Raw genomic sequence first — 17412 nt, 5'->3', positions numbered from 1 at the left:
GCCGTATTGTGAAGAATGCAAAAAGTAGGAATTAAGATATCAAAAGAAAATGTTCACCTTCTCAAAGTCTGAGTTGGAAGGGAGAGGAGTTCTTAAATCTAAAAGGGAAAATAAGGCTTCAAGTAGAAGTTTTGTACCACAGGTTGTTTTTGGTAGTGGCAAATCCTCCAATGTTAGAATACAACAGGGACGCCGGGGTGGCTCAGTCGGTTGAGCGACTGCCTTCGGCTCGGGTCATGGTCCTGGGGTTCTGGGCTCGAGCCTCGCATCAGGCTCCTTGCTCAGCTTCTCGCTCTGCCTGCCGCTGCCCCTGCTTGTGCTCTCTCTCTCTCTCTCTCTCTCTCTCTGACAAATAAATAAAATCTTAAAGAAAAAAAAGAATACAACATAAAATTTGCCTACGCAGGGAGGTGAGTAACCAATCAGAGTAAAGTCTCAAAAAGACAGTACGAGAGTGATGAACAAGATTAAGTGACAGACATTACAGAAGACCCTGTGTCCACCTGACCGAAAAGTCGGGGTCCTGAAACTGAGTAAGAGAATGATGTGATCTCACACAACACAGACATCACGAGAGCTTGATACTGCCACACAGTGATCCCAGAACCCAGTTTCTTTTCATCTCCCCAGTTTGCCTTCCTTCATGGAGCTTTCAGCTTAAGGATACTAGCAGTGTAACTGTGTATTCCAGCCCCACGCCCATACGGAGGGATGGAAAAGGACTAATGTAATCATTTCTTTCTGGTTTTCTTTTTTTCTTTTATTTTTTTAAAGATTTTATTTATTTATTTGAGAGACAGAGAATGAGAGAGAGAGAGAGCACATGAGACAGGGGAGGGTCAGAGGGAGAAGCAGACTCCCTGCTGAGCAGGGAGCCTGATGCGGGACTCGATCCCGGGACCCCAGGATCATGACCTGAGCCGAAGGCAGTCGCTCAACCAACTGAGCCACCCAGGCGCCCTCTTTCTGGTTTTCTTAAAAGCAACAGTATTTTCAGCCACATCCTCTTCTACTGCCCTGCCCTGACCCGGACCCCCTCTAGCTGACTGCTCCTCAGGTCTCACTGGCTGGAAATGGGTCCCATGTGGGCTCCTAAACCAGTCACTAGCACAGAGAATGGGATTTCTGTGACTGAACAAAATTAATCAGTGTCCACACTAAACCTGGGGAGATCACCTTCCTCGTGAGTTACTTGGGGAAGAAGTAGATACAAATGCCAAATAGACTTTTTATTAGAAATTAAAAAAAAAAAAGGACATGAAAACCATGTAGGAAATCAAGGGTTTCCACTATTATATATTCCAAGATCCAAGAGAATTAAAATGTGAAAGACCTGGATCTGAGAACCATATGCTAAGAAGGGTAAATAAATTTTTACCCAATATTTAGAGAAGAAAAAGAATACTGCATGTACAATTCTCGAAGATGCCAAGATTTGAGGTCAAGTGACAAAGCACTGTAGGAATACAACTTTTTTCATCAAGTCTCAGATTGGGCAACCAAATCAAGTTTTGCAGAGATGTGAGAAGCTCTACAACTGTAGGCAAACAAAAGAGAAGCTAGTCAATGACTGGCTTTAAAAAAAGGCAAGCAGCCGCTTCAAAGTCTTTCGGTGATAGTATTTGCAGAAATCTCCCTGGGTGTCTGCAATCGCCATAAAAGCTTCACTCTGGGATATATTATAAAGTATAACGGCTATGTTGTTTTTCCTGTTTATGCCTCTGGCTTAGGTTTCTGTTATCAGTGGAACCTACCTTGGCTTGGATTACATGAGTAAGCAAAACGGAGGTGAAGGCGGTATCATTATCAATATGTCCTCTTTAGCAGGTAAGGACAAGTATGACATTCGTAACAATTACCTATTGGTAATTTGGACCACAAAAGTAAATCTTCCGAGTATATTTGTTATCAACTCAGGTTGGGAATTGAAATTTAATTTAATTGATTTGTTTTGTTTTGTTTTTACTGGCTCTATGGAATTTTCTCTTGCATAATATCAGAAGTTTGAAGTATATGTTTAATTCTATTACTTTAAATTGTGACTTTTTAAGCTCCCTTACTGTGGCACTGAGCAGTAATGCATATGAAAGCATCTCTGACAAAGTAAAAAGAGTGGTAAAACACAGTACGGTATCTCTACTCCCATGTGATTTTAGAAAGAGTATATAATTTAAAAATATGGCATATATAGTAGTTGGGATCTGTTGTAGGGGAGGCCAGACTTTACCTGTAGTTTCTTAGGATCTCTGGCTGGGCCTGAGAATTAAATCGACGTAAGACAGATGAACAGGAAAAAAGGGTATAGATTTTTACGTGTACATCAGAGTCCCCATAGGAAAACCAAGCCCCAAGAATGGCTAGGCCTAAGCATTTATAAACAAGGTTGAACAAAGAGAGGTAATTGTGGGAAAGCCACTAAGATATTTAGGGGGCCTAAAGGAAGATGAGAGTTATTTTAACAAGGTCTGTACAGATTTCCGTTGGCCTCAACTCCCCATCTCTGGTGATAAGAATGTTTCTTTCCTACTGCTATAGGAAGGACATATTTTACATGGGAGTTTTATCACCTGCTTTCAGGAGGAAAAGGAGAGGTCGGAGTGCCCTTCTTATACCTGCTGTTTTTGAAGTGCCTTTAGCTCCAAATAATTCTTATGCCAAAATGACACATTTTGGGGTGACCTATTCTGCCACCCTTCAATGCTAAACTGCTGTAATAAATACACCCAAATATGTAATGGCTTAAATGTAGTATAAGGTTATTTCTCACTCATATATCAGTCCTGGGCAAGATCCTTGTTGCCAGGAGCCTCTTCCATATGCAGTCATTGGGAAAACTAGCTGGCTGAGCTCTTTGACATGGAGCTTCCATAGTTATGCTGGTGGGGGTGGGGTACGGTGGGGTGGGGACTCCTTTCTCTGCAACAGAAATAGAGAGCATGGGGTGGGGGGGCAAAGCTACCTTTCTAAACCCCTCTACTCCCAGCCTCACTTATATTCAGGTTCCAGAACAGAATTTGATCTCATGGCTCACCTAACTATAAGAGGGTCTGAGAATGTCATCTAGCTCTGTGCCTAAGGGAAGAATGGATTCCAGTAGATGGCTAACAGTCTTTGCCACAACGTGTAATCCAAACTGTTTTATTCAGGGCAGTAGGATTTAATACCACCCGGTACCATATTACTCAATAGTGGCTATAAATCTTTGGCAGAACTGTTGGAGCAACTTAACCAGATGACTTGACTTCTAAAAATTCTAGGGGGAAAAAAAAATCACCAATGCTTCTTCAGTAGTTCAAATGAAATTATGAAGTTTAGAAGTCTGACCAGTAGTGACAGTGAGTCGTCTAAACTCTGCGTGTCCCAAAGCAGGGAGACTTCCTTACATTATCTGGTTTCAGTCACGTGGTAATTTCAGAACAGGTGTTCCCCGCCTCTCCCCCGGGCCCCACCTCCCAGTTCCAGTTGTATTTCAGGGGTCAGGTATGGAAGCACCTGCGACCACATCAGAGATCTGATTCTCAGCTTTGTTTCTCAGCTTTGTTCTTTCTCCTTCCTCTGGGCTTCGTTGTCAGATGATCGTCTTTAAACTCTTCAAACCAAGGGAGGCTTAGAAATCTCCTTCTTGAGACGTTCTCAAAAAACAGACTAGCATTTTGGTTTCTGGGTTGCTTAAAGACAAAATGACATCCCTAAAGTTATTATAGAACCAATTCTACAAGTTTTTTAGGGTAACTTGGTTATTTTTCCTAATGTTACATCTACTTATAAATGATAACATTTTGGGCGCCTGGGTGGCTCAGTTGGTTAAGCGACTGCCTTCGGCTCAGGTCATGATCCTGGAGTCCCGGGATCGAGTCCCGCATCGGGCTCCCTGCTCAGCAGGGAGTCTGTTTCTCCCTCTGACCCTCTTCCTTCTCGTGCTTTCTATCTCTCATTCTCTCTCTCTCTCAAATAAATAAATAAAATCTTTAAAAAAATGATAACATTTCAATTCTGAGGATGTGGTAAAAGGAGAGAGCATGGGCAAGACTTAGATATTTGGCCCAAGAGAGAGCCACATTTTAGATTCTGGGAGTCTGAAACCCTAGAGGCAAATTGCCAAGGCTATATCTGCACCATTTTGAAATGAAATTATAAGGGAAAAAATACATAAATGATTGGAGAATTAACAAGAAATATTTGATATCTTAATAAAAGTAGAAATGTAGAAAAACATGGGGTGGTGATCAAGAGATAATCGCATGGGTTGTGTCTTGAAGCTAAAGGGCTAACAAGGATTGAAGAAGCATGAACCCTGTCCAGGGAACCCCTTGCCCTTCTGTCACTGGAGGCATTTCTTTCATTCCCAGCAGTCTGGAAGTCTTAGGGCTAGATCAATTTTGGACTGTTTGAGACAGTCTGTACCATAAGAGGAGGCTTAAAAAAATTGGGGGGGGGCTTACTTGCCTCAGAGCATAATTAAGAAATGCAAGGTACTACTGCCTTTTGTCCAATAAAAATATTTAAAGGTGTCATCACACAAACACTCATTGAGCACTTACTGTTTACACAATACTATTTTAAGCACCGTGTGTATATTACCTCATTTAATACAACCACCCCATGAAGTAGATTCTGTAATCTCCATTTCATAGAGAAGGAAATCAAGGTAGGAGAATTTGAGTATCTTGCACAAGCTTACACAGCAAGGCAGCAGTAAAGCTGAAATTCCCATGCGAGCAACCTGATACAGGACCTCTTCTGTCTTAATCACCAGGTGATCTAACTCTTCTGTCCGTGAGATTGTTAATTTGGCTCTCCATCCGTGACTAGGTTAGCCCAACTGTGAGGTAAAAGAAACTGACTTCCTATAACTCCATGAAACCAGTGAAATGTGCTAGTTATCTTCAGGCCTTCTGGGCACTGCTTTAATCTCAAGACCACATAACTAAACCTCAGTGATATCTTAAGCTTTTGCCCCACTTGACACACAGAGTAAAGCCCTGAAAACATCTGAGGAGGTTACCAAAGTCACAAGTCAAAACACGTCATTGAGAAGCGCAATTTAAGGATTACAATTAGACGTCCACTTTGCTTTCTTGGCTAAGAGCTTGCTTTATCACACTACCCACCCCTGGGTATTCATTCTCTTCTTACCTGTTTCAGAGTCAACATTTGGAACCGTGTGTGAATCTTTCTCTAATCATGCAGATGAAACAGTGAATAAATACAAATTCAGTGATAAGATCGTTTTGGTTTCAAATTACCTTTCTGGCACTCTTACAGTTTAATGAATATCATAGCATTCCAGACTGCTTCTCCACCTAACATTCCTCCCAACCAGCAGGGTAACTCTACTTATAATGGTTACGTAGCTCATCTTTGTCCATTCTGTTTAATGTGGTGCCTTCATCCTTATGTAGAGACGTACCTTCCCTCCATAATGCCTGACCTCTATACCTGATGCCTTTATACTGTCTCTTTGTTGTCACTGGCCAAACTAGGCAGGCCCTGCCACCTCTCTTCCCACCCCGGGTTTTGGCACTAAGGTCCTTTCATCTCACAAAGAGGATGAAGATGCATTGCCTTGTATTCTATCCAATCCCCAAGAGCATCTCTTCTTCCCACAATAAGATTAGTTTGATAAACACTTGGGGTTTTGTAATAGTAGAAAAAGATCAGTGAGAACTTCTCTGGCTTCACATTTTCCTCAGAAATGTTACTAACAAGTTTTAAACCCTTGAAGTCATAGCCTGTTGGGAGAGGCCAGATGACGAAAAAAGTCTTTGAGGAGTTACCAGAGTCAAAGTATTTTTCCCCCAGCTTTACTGAGGTATAAATGACAAAATCTAGGAAAGACATTTCCAATGCTTGCTTCCTCTGTGTTTTCCAGAGGTGTTTTCCAAACTTTCTGTCCTCAGATTTGTTCCTATTTCCCCCCTACTGGTCCCTCTATTAAAGGACTAGCTGTGGGTGCTGTTGAACTCCACCAGTCTTCCCTCACGATCTCTTACATAGATTCACTGGAGTCCTTCACTGTCAGTAAAACCTTAAGTTGAAACACTGGTTTGGGCAGAGAAGTTAATGAGTAATGACCACTGACGCAGACCAAGTATCAAATGCAATTAATAAGTTTAACAAACAGGAGTCAAGTGGAGAGAGATTCCTCCGAGTATTGAGGGAAGGGTGTGCGCCAGCTGGGAGCTCCAGAAGATGTTCTGAGCACTGTTAACAACCTAGACTCTTCTCTAGGAGTTTCTGTCTATAAACACAGTATATAAAGCTGGACTCATGTTGACGTATTCATCCTTAACTATTAAAAAAAAATTGAGAGGAACAACAACAGATCAGCATGAAGTCTGGTTTAATGCGGGTCATTCAACAGCTGTGGTCTGAGCACAAGACATCCGGTGAGAGTCAAGTGTGCTTCCTCTATAGTTCATTGCTTCAAACAGTGGGAAGGATGAAGTAGTTGTCACAGGAAAAGCAATCTGCCTCTACCTGCCTACATACCCAGCTGCTGAGGTCCTGGTGTTCACTGGGAGCATTCTCTGTGCCTCTGAGACAGGCACTCTGGGGCATTTTGTGAGAGATCCTATTAGGGTCTTATTTACTGAGATTAAAAACCGTAAATAAGAAAACTTATTTTCTGAAAACATTAGGGTCTCAAGAAAACAATCATAGGTTTTTTTTTTAGCATGTCTTAAATACCAACCCAGTATCATACTTACTTGAGCTATACATTTCATCTAAGCTGATATAATTAGCTTGTAGTTTGTGTTAAGGTGGATGTCCTAAAGATACCACTTTAAGTAACAGATTCAACTTAATCAAGCATGCATTGAGCATGTACAGAAAGGAAAGGGGATATGGATGTAACTAGGCAAAATTTCTACCTGAAGAGCTGTACATGAGTATCTCTTATCAGCATGGCAGAACCAAATGGTTAGCGTGATATAGACTTTTTAAACAGAAACATGATACTGAATTTCAAGGCACTGGGTCTCCCATGGCCTGAAGAGCAGTAGTTGAACTGGAATGTCACAAGAGAGCAGAAATTTCAGGTGAGCTAAAATACTCATCACCTTCTTTCATCTCCAGGCTGAAAGTAAAAAGAATCACGTGGTACCACCCTCTGCAAGTATTCCTGATACAAGGAAGGGGGCCTAACATATTTAGCAACTTCCAAGTCACAGGCATTGGCCATACGAATGTCACATTTACCTTTTACCAAGTCCCTACAACTTAGAGTCGAACAGCTATATATAACTTGGAAAATGTGGTGAGAATTAGCAGTAGTAATAACAGCAACTTTTATTTTGCCATTATTAGTGTATGTCATAGATTAGGTGATCCTATATTATCTGGATCTTAATTGGTCAGATGTCAGCTGTTAGGAATATGCGAGCCACCTTTCTTGTTTTGTACTGGCAATGTTCTTCATGGTGTCCATTTTGCTGTCTTATGGCTTAAAATTATTAAGAAGGCACAGACTGGAGGGATCAATAAGAAAGATGAAATATTGATGAGTTGGCCTTTTGAGGAATGGATAAAAAGGTTTAGGGCTTCCTAGCCAGATTAGGAAATGAATAAGTCTTCTGGAATCTAACATGCATAGATATTACCTAGGGATTTTGTTTAGATGTAAATTCTGACTCAGTAGGTCTGGGAGGGGTCCTGAAATTCTGGTGCTGGTCCTTGGACCACACTTTGAGCAGCTAGCTTCCAGTTTGCAGAGGGAGATTCACTCAGTGGCTATGGAAGCCCATCTCCGTTTCTTTTGATCACAGCACAGGCAATGCCTGAACTTTTAGGAAGGAGAGTTTTGGTGGAACATTAGAAGCCACTTTCTAAGAATTAATAAAGTTAATTCATAACAAACAACATTACCTTTCTGGAAAGATTTTTATTATAGAAGATGTCGTGGTTTTAGGAAGGCTTAGACCTTTTTATGTCATGTCACACTTTAAAACATGATTTGGGGGTGCCTGGGTTTGTCAGTTGGTTAAGCATCTGCCTCTTGATTTCAGCTCAGGTCATGATCTTCGACTGGTGAGATCGAGCCCCGTGGAGGGCTCCGTGCTGAGCTGGGGGTCTGCTTGGGATTCTTTCCCCTCCTTCTCCCTCCACCTCTGCCCTTCTCCCCCACCCCCTGCTTGCTTGTGCTCTCTCTCTCTCTTTCTAAAATAAATAAATCAATCTTTAAAAAAATAAAAAAGATAAATAAATAAAACATGATTTGTTAATGGCAAACATGATACCTAGGGGACAAAAGGCAGCATCAGATAAGGTGTTCTGTTATGTGGAACATCACATAATGAGGAAGTGCCCCCATTAGTTTGGTCGGATTTCTGCATGAATATAGATAAACAGATTCTCACTAGTTCTCCCTTTTCCCTCGTCTTAGAGAAGTGATAGTTAAAAACAGAAAGGTGGGTACATGGTTTCCTTTTTGATTGTAAAGAAAATGCGAGGGGTTCAGATTCCTGCTTTTTGGCATAGCTGCTGAACTACAGTTTATCATGCAAAGATTGGTATCCTTAGATTCTCAATTTATTTTCCTAAGTTGAATTTCTTTAGCACTTCTCTGTAATCTGTTTCATATGGCTTCTATCCACTTAAAAGAAAACCTGTTTGGGGATCCAGTACAATTCCCGTCTGAGCAGATTTCAGTTTTTTGCACAAAATCCTTTTGGAGATTTTTTATATCCTACGAGATGTAGAGATTAAAGCTATCTGTTGCAAATATGGGCAGAAAGACTGTTAAAGATGGAAGAATTAATGTGGAAATGGAAATTATATTTTTCTAAATGACTTCCTTGTATGTTCTGTAATTGCATATGTAATTTTCAGGTATTTAAATTTTTCTTTGTAATTATCTCATCAGTCAGTGGCTATTTGATGGTATTATCCTGAGCGGTTGTAGAAACAATTTCTCTATTTTGTGGCTAGAATTTCTCCTATTGATATTTTTTCTAAATCTATTGTTATGGTAAACATAATCCTGTAACTAATTAGACATGTTATATTTTAGAGAGTCATTTTGGGATTCTGTAAGTGAACTTTGCACCATGCTGGGTCTAGAGTATTAGAGATAAAAGTTTTAGAGGGTTTAGAGATAGAGAGTTTTAGAGATAAAAACTCTATTCTTGACCTTAAATTTTAAATATAAGGTATCCATTTTTAAGCACTAATAAGAAATGTCTCACAATATTAAACAAAATGTCATTTCTTTGGAGACTGCCGTGTCGTTGCCACAATCCTTTGTTTTCTTGTTGTTCTTAAGTCCTTTAACATGAAGACGCTGTGCATATAGGTATTAATTTGCAAGATGTTAAAAACCCAAATTAATTCCAGCAGCTGGTCCTGTAGTCCTAATACTGGCAAAAGTCCCTTGAAGTCGGATGACGGGCACTGATCTAGCAGTTCAGCCAATGAATTTCCACTCTCCCCCTGCACCAGGGGTCTTCCCATTAGTCTGACACATTTCAATAAAGTATATATTATTTTATTTATTTGAGAGAGAGAGTGAACAAGAGAGAGAGCACAAGCAGGGGCAGAGGCAGAGGGAGAATCAGGCTCCCCACTGAGCAGGGAGCCCGACACGGGGCTCGATCCCAGGACCCTGGGATCATGACCTGAGCCGAAGGCAGACGCTTAACCAACTGAACCACCCAGGTACCCCTCAATAGAGTATATTTTAAAAGACTGCTTCCCTATACCTTGTACTTAAAAGGTACTACTAAGCACACAGATCTTAAATGAATGTACTTCTGTAAATCCTCTTCAATTAGGATTAATAGCCCACAGTTTGCCACGGTTCAAAAACCAAAGAAATTTAGGACACTGGACCAGATTTGTGGCATTTTTAGGTCACAATGTACATTCTCACAAAAAGATATAATGTGGATAAATAAGTCTATAAAACAAGATTTGGGGATGTTTCCTCTTAAAGAAAATATTTATATAAAATAATAGCAAATAGTAGAGTTTATTATGTGCCAGACGCTACTTTAAGTATTTTATGTAAATTAGCTCACTGGAGACTCAGCAGCTGCTATGATGGCTTTAGGCCACAGAAGAAAAACACCTTGGTAGCCAGCACTTCTTCAAAGGTCACATAGCTCATTGTGGTGGATTCAAAATTTGAACTCCGGGGGCGCCTGGGTGGCTCAGTCAGTTAAGTGTCTGCCTTCGGCTCAGGTCATGATCCCAGGGTCCTGGGAAGAAGCAGACTCCCTGCTGAGCAGGGAGCCCAATGCGGGGCAGACACTTAACTGACTGAGCCACCCAGGCGCCCCAGCCGATGCGGGGCTCCCTGCTCAGCAGGGAGTCTGCTTCTTCCTCTCCCTCTGCCGCCCACCCCCCGTTTGTGCTCGCATGCATTCTCTTTCTCAAATAAATTTTTTAAAAGATTCAAAAAAATGTCCTCCCTGAAAAAAAATTTTTTTTTTAATTCGGCCATCCTCACGCCCAAAATCCAAACTACTATGCTGTAGTCCCTCTTGACCACTTTGATTAAAAGGACATTTTTGAGTGGTTAAATAGTATAAGAAAGTGTTGGTCATGAGATGTTTGATTGGAGCAGTGAAATGGAAACCCAAGTAGAGTGAGTTGTGCAGCAAATGGGAAGCAAGGAGAGTTGAGACAATGAATAGAGTAACTCTTTTCAGTAGTTTGTGTTGTCAAGAGATATGGAATTGTAGCTGGAGGAAAATGTGAGACCAAGGGTATTACTTTTAGATAAGTGATACTGAGACATGTTCATATCTCAAGGGGAATGATTCTCATTTGATTCTGCACTTGATAACAGTGACCACTGTAGGCTTCTTAGAATACTATCTTTAATTTCTATGACAGGGTGCTTAGCTTGTTTTCTTCCTACCTCTACTGGTTCTTCCTTCACAGTCTCTTTTGTTTGGTCAACCTCCTCTACCAGAGATGGCTGCCATGTCTAGTTGTGCAGGTTATAAACTGCAGGAATTTGGGGGCAGGGGAGGGCAAAATTTACACTACCATGTTACTGGTGTTTCCAAAATCATAACATACACACCCTGCACAATTCTACCTGCTTGCCCTGATTCCCAGCCTCAGAAGACATTTTTATTTGAAGCACACAGAAACAACATATATTAGTGTTTTAGGGCTAAGGTAACAGAAGTACGGTTAAAAATACTGACGCTATACCACAATAGCAATAGCATTGTGTGTAAAAGAAAAGTGGCTCTTGAGATCCAATAGAAAATGTTGGATTTCTGAAATATTCAGAACAAAATCATTGTTAAAAAGAAAAACAAAAACCTTAAAAAAAATAAAGCCTTTCTCTACCCATTTAGTCTTCTTTTCACAATAGCAAGCTGAGGCACAGATAGTAAATTTCCACCTGGATTGTCCATTGGCAAGCTGGGGGGAAAGCACTGAGGATCACTAACCCACCCAACTTGTTTGAAACATAAGAAGCAACAGTGAAAATCTATATGTATGGCAAGATAAAGAAAAAAATCTCTATTTAACTAAGTTAACTATGACTTGCTTAAGTAATTGAAAAAAAAGAATTCTCTTAATCTGTAATACCCTAAAAGTGGAAACAATCCAGATATCTATCAACAGGTGAATGTATATGCAACTGATGGGTATATCCTTACAGTGGAATACTATTCAGAAAAAAAAAAGAAAGGAAAAATGAGCTACTGATATACACTACAGCATGGATAAAGCTCATAATAATTATCCCGAGTGAAAGAAGTCAGACCAAAAGAGTTTACAATATATGATTACATTTGTATAAACTTCTAGAAAAGGCAAACTACAGTGACACAAAGCAGATCAGTGTTTGCCTAGAGGGAGGGGAAAAGCAGAAGGAAGAGATGACAAAGGGGCATGAGGAGACTTTTAGGTGATGGATATGTTCATTATCTTGATTGTGGTCATGGTTTCATGGGTGTATACATTTGTCAGAACTTATCAAACTGTACGCTTTAAATATATGTAGTTTATTGTATGTCCGTTATACCTCAATAAAGGCTGTAAAAAAATAAAAAAGGCCACGATTTCTGAATGTCTGATATTGATTTATACAGGCTTTGATCTAATATCAGAAAGTGAAAGCAATGCATAAGTAGACATTTGCAGGATAGCGGTGAAAATGTCATTATAATGTTAACAAGATTCATAAAACCAAATGCCACTTTAAAAATGCAAACAAATTTTTCACATTCTGATCGCCTTTACAGTTGTGTCTTTAGAGGAATGTCTGTGTTTTGTGCTTGCTTCTTAAATGGAACCAACCTAACACTATTTGATTTATTTCACTTCCGTGACACTTTGAACTAGCGTGGGTTCGGAAGTTCAGTACCTTCGCACAAGTAACAAAAATTCATTCCGAATTCATCTTTGACAACATTTATGAACGGTGTCCTTGTGCTTTTTTGTTTCTGTGGCTGCGTCAGCTTATCTCTGACTAAGGTTCATTCTGCATTTCCTGCAGTCCGTGAACACCATCCTCCAACCAACTGCCTTTGTCTCGTAAACCTTTAAGGAGAGGCAAAACAACGACTAACTTAGAAGAGCAAGCACAGCAATGTCTGGCTGCACCTACTTACTCCCTTTGTCCCCAACCCCTAACACGCCTGTGTACCCTGTGGAGGCATCATAAATTCTTGTTGACTGACACCGATGAACTTAATTAACTTATACATTTTACTTAACCTAAGAAACAACAACCACGACAAGAGAGCCACATGGTACAGTACTTTGAGATTACCAGGTGGACGCACTATGTGTGATCTACCATCCTCAGGGATTTAAACTGCTCTTGAGCAAACATACTTTATAAATTGAGACCTGGCAGGCACCCAGGGAGTGGTTAAGGTCTGCATTTATTGCTGAACTTTGGCACAACACGCTCAACTGATTGGTGGTGCTCTGGGACTAGTTAGCTGGGTGGAGATGAACGTGTCTCAGCAGAATAATTTAGTATTATTAACGTGACATTTGATATTAATAACATTATAGTAATCAGAGATCACTGTTTCTTGACTCAGATATCACAAATTTAAAAAATGTTAAAATGAGTTAATGGGGGAAATTTGTTAAACACTGAAATATACGAATGGCTCTGGTTTAAAGTGTCACTGTTGATTAGAGAATTGATAATGATGAGAAACAAACTTGATAGTAACAGTTCAGTAAAAGGTTTTTCCTGTTGTTTTGTTTCTTTTGGGGGGTCGGGCGAGGAGGTAGGGGAGAAAAGATGCTATGCGTGCTACAGTACTACTATTTCTGCAAGCCATGAATTTAATCATACACCCGAGCAGTTACTATTGCATATATGTGGAAAATTAAACCAATTCTAAAATTGCTTGAATTCTGTTAGAGTACATAATTATGAAATGAAATAAAATAGGATCATACATTTTTATTTCTGGTTTTCTGTTCTTTTCTTTTTTTAATTTCTGGCTTTCTTTACCTAAGTCATGGGCAAGAAGATCTAGGCACCTACTATAGCTCAGAATCAAAAGAAGTTACTTTGACTTTTCTTAAACACTTTAGAGACATCATTTAGTACAATAGGCGATGGGGAAATGCATACTAATCTAAAGCAAAGACAAGTCATCTCCAAGTCTCACTTCAAAAATTTATACTTCAGCCATTTGGAAGTCTTACAAAATGTAGAATAGACACTTTTTAAAATCAAGACTTAAAAACTGGAAATTGGTGGTAACTTACTGGGTTTAAAGGTGGTTCTGTTTATGTTTCAGATAACATTTACTTCTCTTCACAGAGGGTCAGGGAGACAGAAGGACTTACATATCACTTTTGGCTTCATTCCTAGGCTGTAACTTACATACCATCAATTCTGGCCAGTATAGTAGAGATCACAGAAGGAAAAATGTCTGGTAATTATTGTAGTGTATTTTGTAGAATAAGCTTCAAATGGAATAGGCACGAATTACTCAATTGCATAGCAATTATTGGATTTTTATCTGCTTATTTTTTAGTGAAATTGTTTAAATTTTTTGTTTGTTTCAGGGCTCATGCCTGTGGCACAACAGCCTGTTTATTGTGCTTCAAAGCACGGCATAATTGGATTCACACGCTCAGCAGCGGTGAGGACCTAACTACCACAGTATCTCTTGTTTTCTTTCTGTGCATATATGAAACATAAGTTCTATAAAGCAGAGAATAAATTCAGAATTCAGTACATCTGGATTAAAGAGAGAAAAGTAAATTTTCCTTTAATCTTTGTTATAAAAGATGGTTTTCAGATCACATCAAGGAGCAAATGAAGAAGAGATCTTTTAAAAATGAAGTTGGTCCTAAACACAGATGTGTTATGGAAAAATATCCTAAGGGTAAAGAAAAGGGGGGGAGACACTCTTTATTTTTTTTTTAAAGATTTATTTATTTATTTGAGAGAGAGAATGAGAGAGAGAGCACATGAGAAGGGGGAGGGTCAGAGGGAGAAGCAGACTCCCCGCCAAGCAGGGAGTCCGATGCAGGACTCGATCCAGGGACTCGAGGATCACGACCTGAGCCGAAGGCAGTTACTTAACCAACTGAGCTACCCAGGCGCCCAACACTCTTTATTTTTAAAATTGACTCCAAATTTAAAAATTATTAACTTTAGGCCTCCTTGAGTAGAATATGTAGTGTGCTCTAGGTATCACTTATCACTGGAGATATGATAAAAAGGCAAGCACAGAGGGATGGGACCAGAATTTACCAGAGAGAGTAGTCAAGGATGATGTTTCCACGGGGCCTCGTGTGACAGGTGTACAGAAGAATGCTTGCCTTTTTGTTACCAAAAGGAGGCATTTTGAATGGAACCTGAGGAGGAAGGGGAAAGTCAGAAGCTGGAGCCAGACAAAAAGCAAATTATGGGCCACAGGAATGAGCTTTGATTCGAAATGCAAGCACCAGTGGGTCTTTTATGCAAAGGAGTGACAAGATCAGGTTTCCATTTTCCGAAGACCATTCTGGCTGTTGTTAGAGAATATATTAGAGAGGACAGGTGTAGAAGGGGATAGAAGAGTTGGGGGAATCTGCTGTGATTAATCTAGGTGAGACAAAGAGAGGGACCAGACAGAAATAGATAGAGAAGAGATGGAGAGAGAGAAAGTAGATGCATGAATGGTAAATGTTCAGTCAAAAAGGAAGATAATCAACTCTCATGCTCTTAATTCAAGTTGATTGGAAATTTTTATTTACTTTGCAGAGATTTAATCTTTAATTCAACTTTTAAGGAACACATAAAGCTACTACAAAACCAGATAATTCTGATGAGCACTGGGTGTTATAATGCAACTAACGAATCATTGAACATTACACCAAAAACTAATGATCTACCATACGTTGGCTAATTGAATTTAAATAAAAAAATAAATAGTTTTTAAATACCAAAAATCTCCTATTTACAATGACAAGAATGTAAATCTGTACAGTCAATTCTCATTATTTGTGGTAGTTAGCTCTATCAAATCACTTGCCAACACTGCAGTAGAGAATATTGAACTGTTGCTCCTCGGGGAAATACGGGGTTTAGTTCCTTTGAGCCTCTGGTTACAGCATTTTGAGCAACCAATCCATACATAGTCTAGTCTTATGTATATTTCTATGTAAAGACAGCCTATTTAATATGTATTGTATTTGATATGTATTAACATGACCAACAGCATTTACACCTCATGCCTGCGTGAAGCTTATCTAACATATGAATTTTCTCTGTAAGGTACATCACAGCCTTCCCTCACTTAGGAAGACTAGACAGCACTTCACCACTATGCTTGGGAGGCGTTTCACATAGCAAAGTCACCAATAAAAGGCACAAAAATGGGAAAAAGATAGACTAAATATATCACAAAGAGGACATTTGTTTATAGTATAAGAGCTGAAACAAGAATATCTTTTTGGCCTTAGTTGGAACATTTGCTCTGTGCTTGTCCATAAATGACCCCAAAAGATCCATGATTGTTGATTTTGGGGGTTACAAATGAACTTTAGCAGTACGTTAATGGAATCCAAAAATAATTGACTACATTTTGTTTTATAAACAGTTCAAATAAAATCAATAGGTTGAAATTAAGCCAAAGAATGCTAGTCTGAAAATACTTAAATTGCCTTCCACATAGTGCATATTATCAAGAGTATCTTTATAATCAATCAGAGTCCCAAACTTTCCACTAACAGTATTTTTTAAAGAAATAGTCTCTTGATATACAATTCTAATCTTTAAAAGCAAACTTGAGAGATATTAATTCTGAGCCTCGGCTTTTTACATTTAGCTTCCCGCAGAGTTCAGTAGATAAGAGCAGCTTAGATAATCAAGTATTTTTAGGAGTTTCCCAGCAATATTGATTTTTAAAGAATTAATTAGCTGAGGCTTTCCAGAATTAATTCAACAATTTAGGTATGTATTCTTTTATTTTCTGCTACCAGTCAACCTTAACATTGTCATTGTTAGATCACTAGAAGGATATCTGACTAGTATTTTTCACATCAGAGTCTTTGAAATGGTTTTAATTATCAGTGTGTCCCATGGTATATATTTACAAAGCAACTGAAACCTGCAACCTTCTACTTCTAATCCACAGATGGCAGCTAATCTCATGAACAGTGGTGTTAGACTGAATGCCATTTGCCCAGGCTTTGTTAATACACCCATCCTCGAGTCCATTGAGAAAGAAGAAAACATGGGACAATATATAGAATATAAGGATCATATTAAGGATATGATGAAGTTCTATGGAATTTTGGAGTAAGTAAAACTATACTGATCTTCCTTTATATGATGGAGCAAAGTACTATCTAGACATAAGCCATAAAAAGGGAAAAAATAACCCTTTAAATTTGAGAAACCAAGGGTGCTTCAAAGTGTTGGTTTAGCAAACTCTCTATTTCTCATTTTTTTAATTTTATTATGTTATGTTAATCACCATACATTACATGATTAGTTTTTGATGGAGTGTTCCATGATTCGTTGTTTGCATATAACACCCAGTGCTCCATTCAGTACGTGCCCTCCTTAATACCCATCACCGGGCTAACCCATCCCCCCACCCCCTCCCCCTAGAACCCTCAGTTTGTTTCTCAGAGTCCGTAGTCTCTCATGGTTCGTCTCCCCCTCCGATTTCCCCCCTCTTCATTTTTCCCTTCCTGCTATCTTCTTCTTCTTCTTTTTAACATATAATGTGTTATTTGTTTCAGAGGTACAGGTCTGTTACACAATTCACAGTGCTCACCATAGCACATACCCTGCCCGGTGTCTATCACCCAGCCACCCCATCCCTCCCACCCCCCCACCACTCCAGCAACACTCTGTTTGTTTCCTGAGATTAAGAATTCCTTAAATCAGTGAGATCATATGATACATGTCTTTCTCTGACTTATTTCGCTCAGCATAATACCCTCCAGTTCCATCCACGTCTTTGCAAA

The 17412-nt window shown here is 39.5% G+C and overlaps 1 protein-coding gene across 1 annotated transcript in view; it reads left to right on the top strand.

The window, feature by feature from the left end:
• The window catches only part of HPGD (15-hydroxyprostaglandin dehydrogenase), a 32084-nt gene that overhangs the window by 10814 nt on the left and 3858 nt on the right, over positions 1-17412 (top strand). The window contains exons 4-6 of the mRNA XM_025874481.2: positions 1731-1827; positions 14011-14087; positions 16572-16735. Of these exons, the coding sequence (XP_025730266.1) occupies positions 1731-1827; positions 14011-14087; positions 16572-16735 (338 nt within the window). The remainder of the gene's footprint in view (positions 1-1730; positions 1828-14010; positions 14088-16571; positions 16736-17412) is intronic.

The sequence above is a fragment of the Callorhinus ursinus genome, unplaced genomic scaffold (assembly GCF_003265705.2).
Source record: "Callorhinus ursinus isolate GAN/ISIS: 27379988/994484 unplaced genomic scaffold, GSC_fseal_2.0 scaffold4, whole genome shotgun sequence".
Classification (NCBI taxonomy): domain Eukaryota; kingdom Metazoa; phylum Chordata; class Mammalia; order Carnivora; family Otariidae; genus Callorhinus; species Callorhinus ursinus.
Note: the sequence above shows the minus strand (reverse complement) of the source record. Positions and strands in the feature narration are given on the sequence as shown.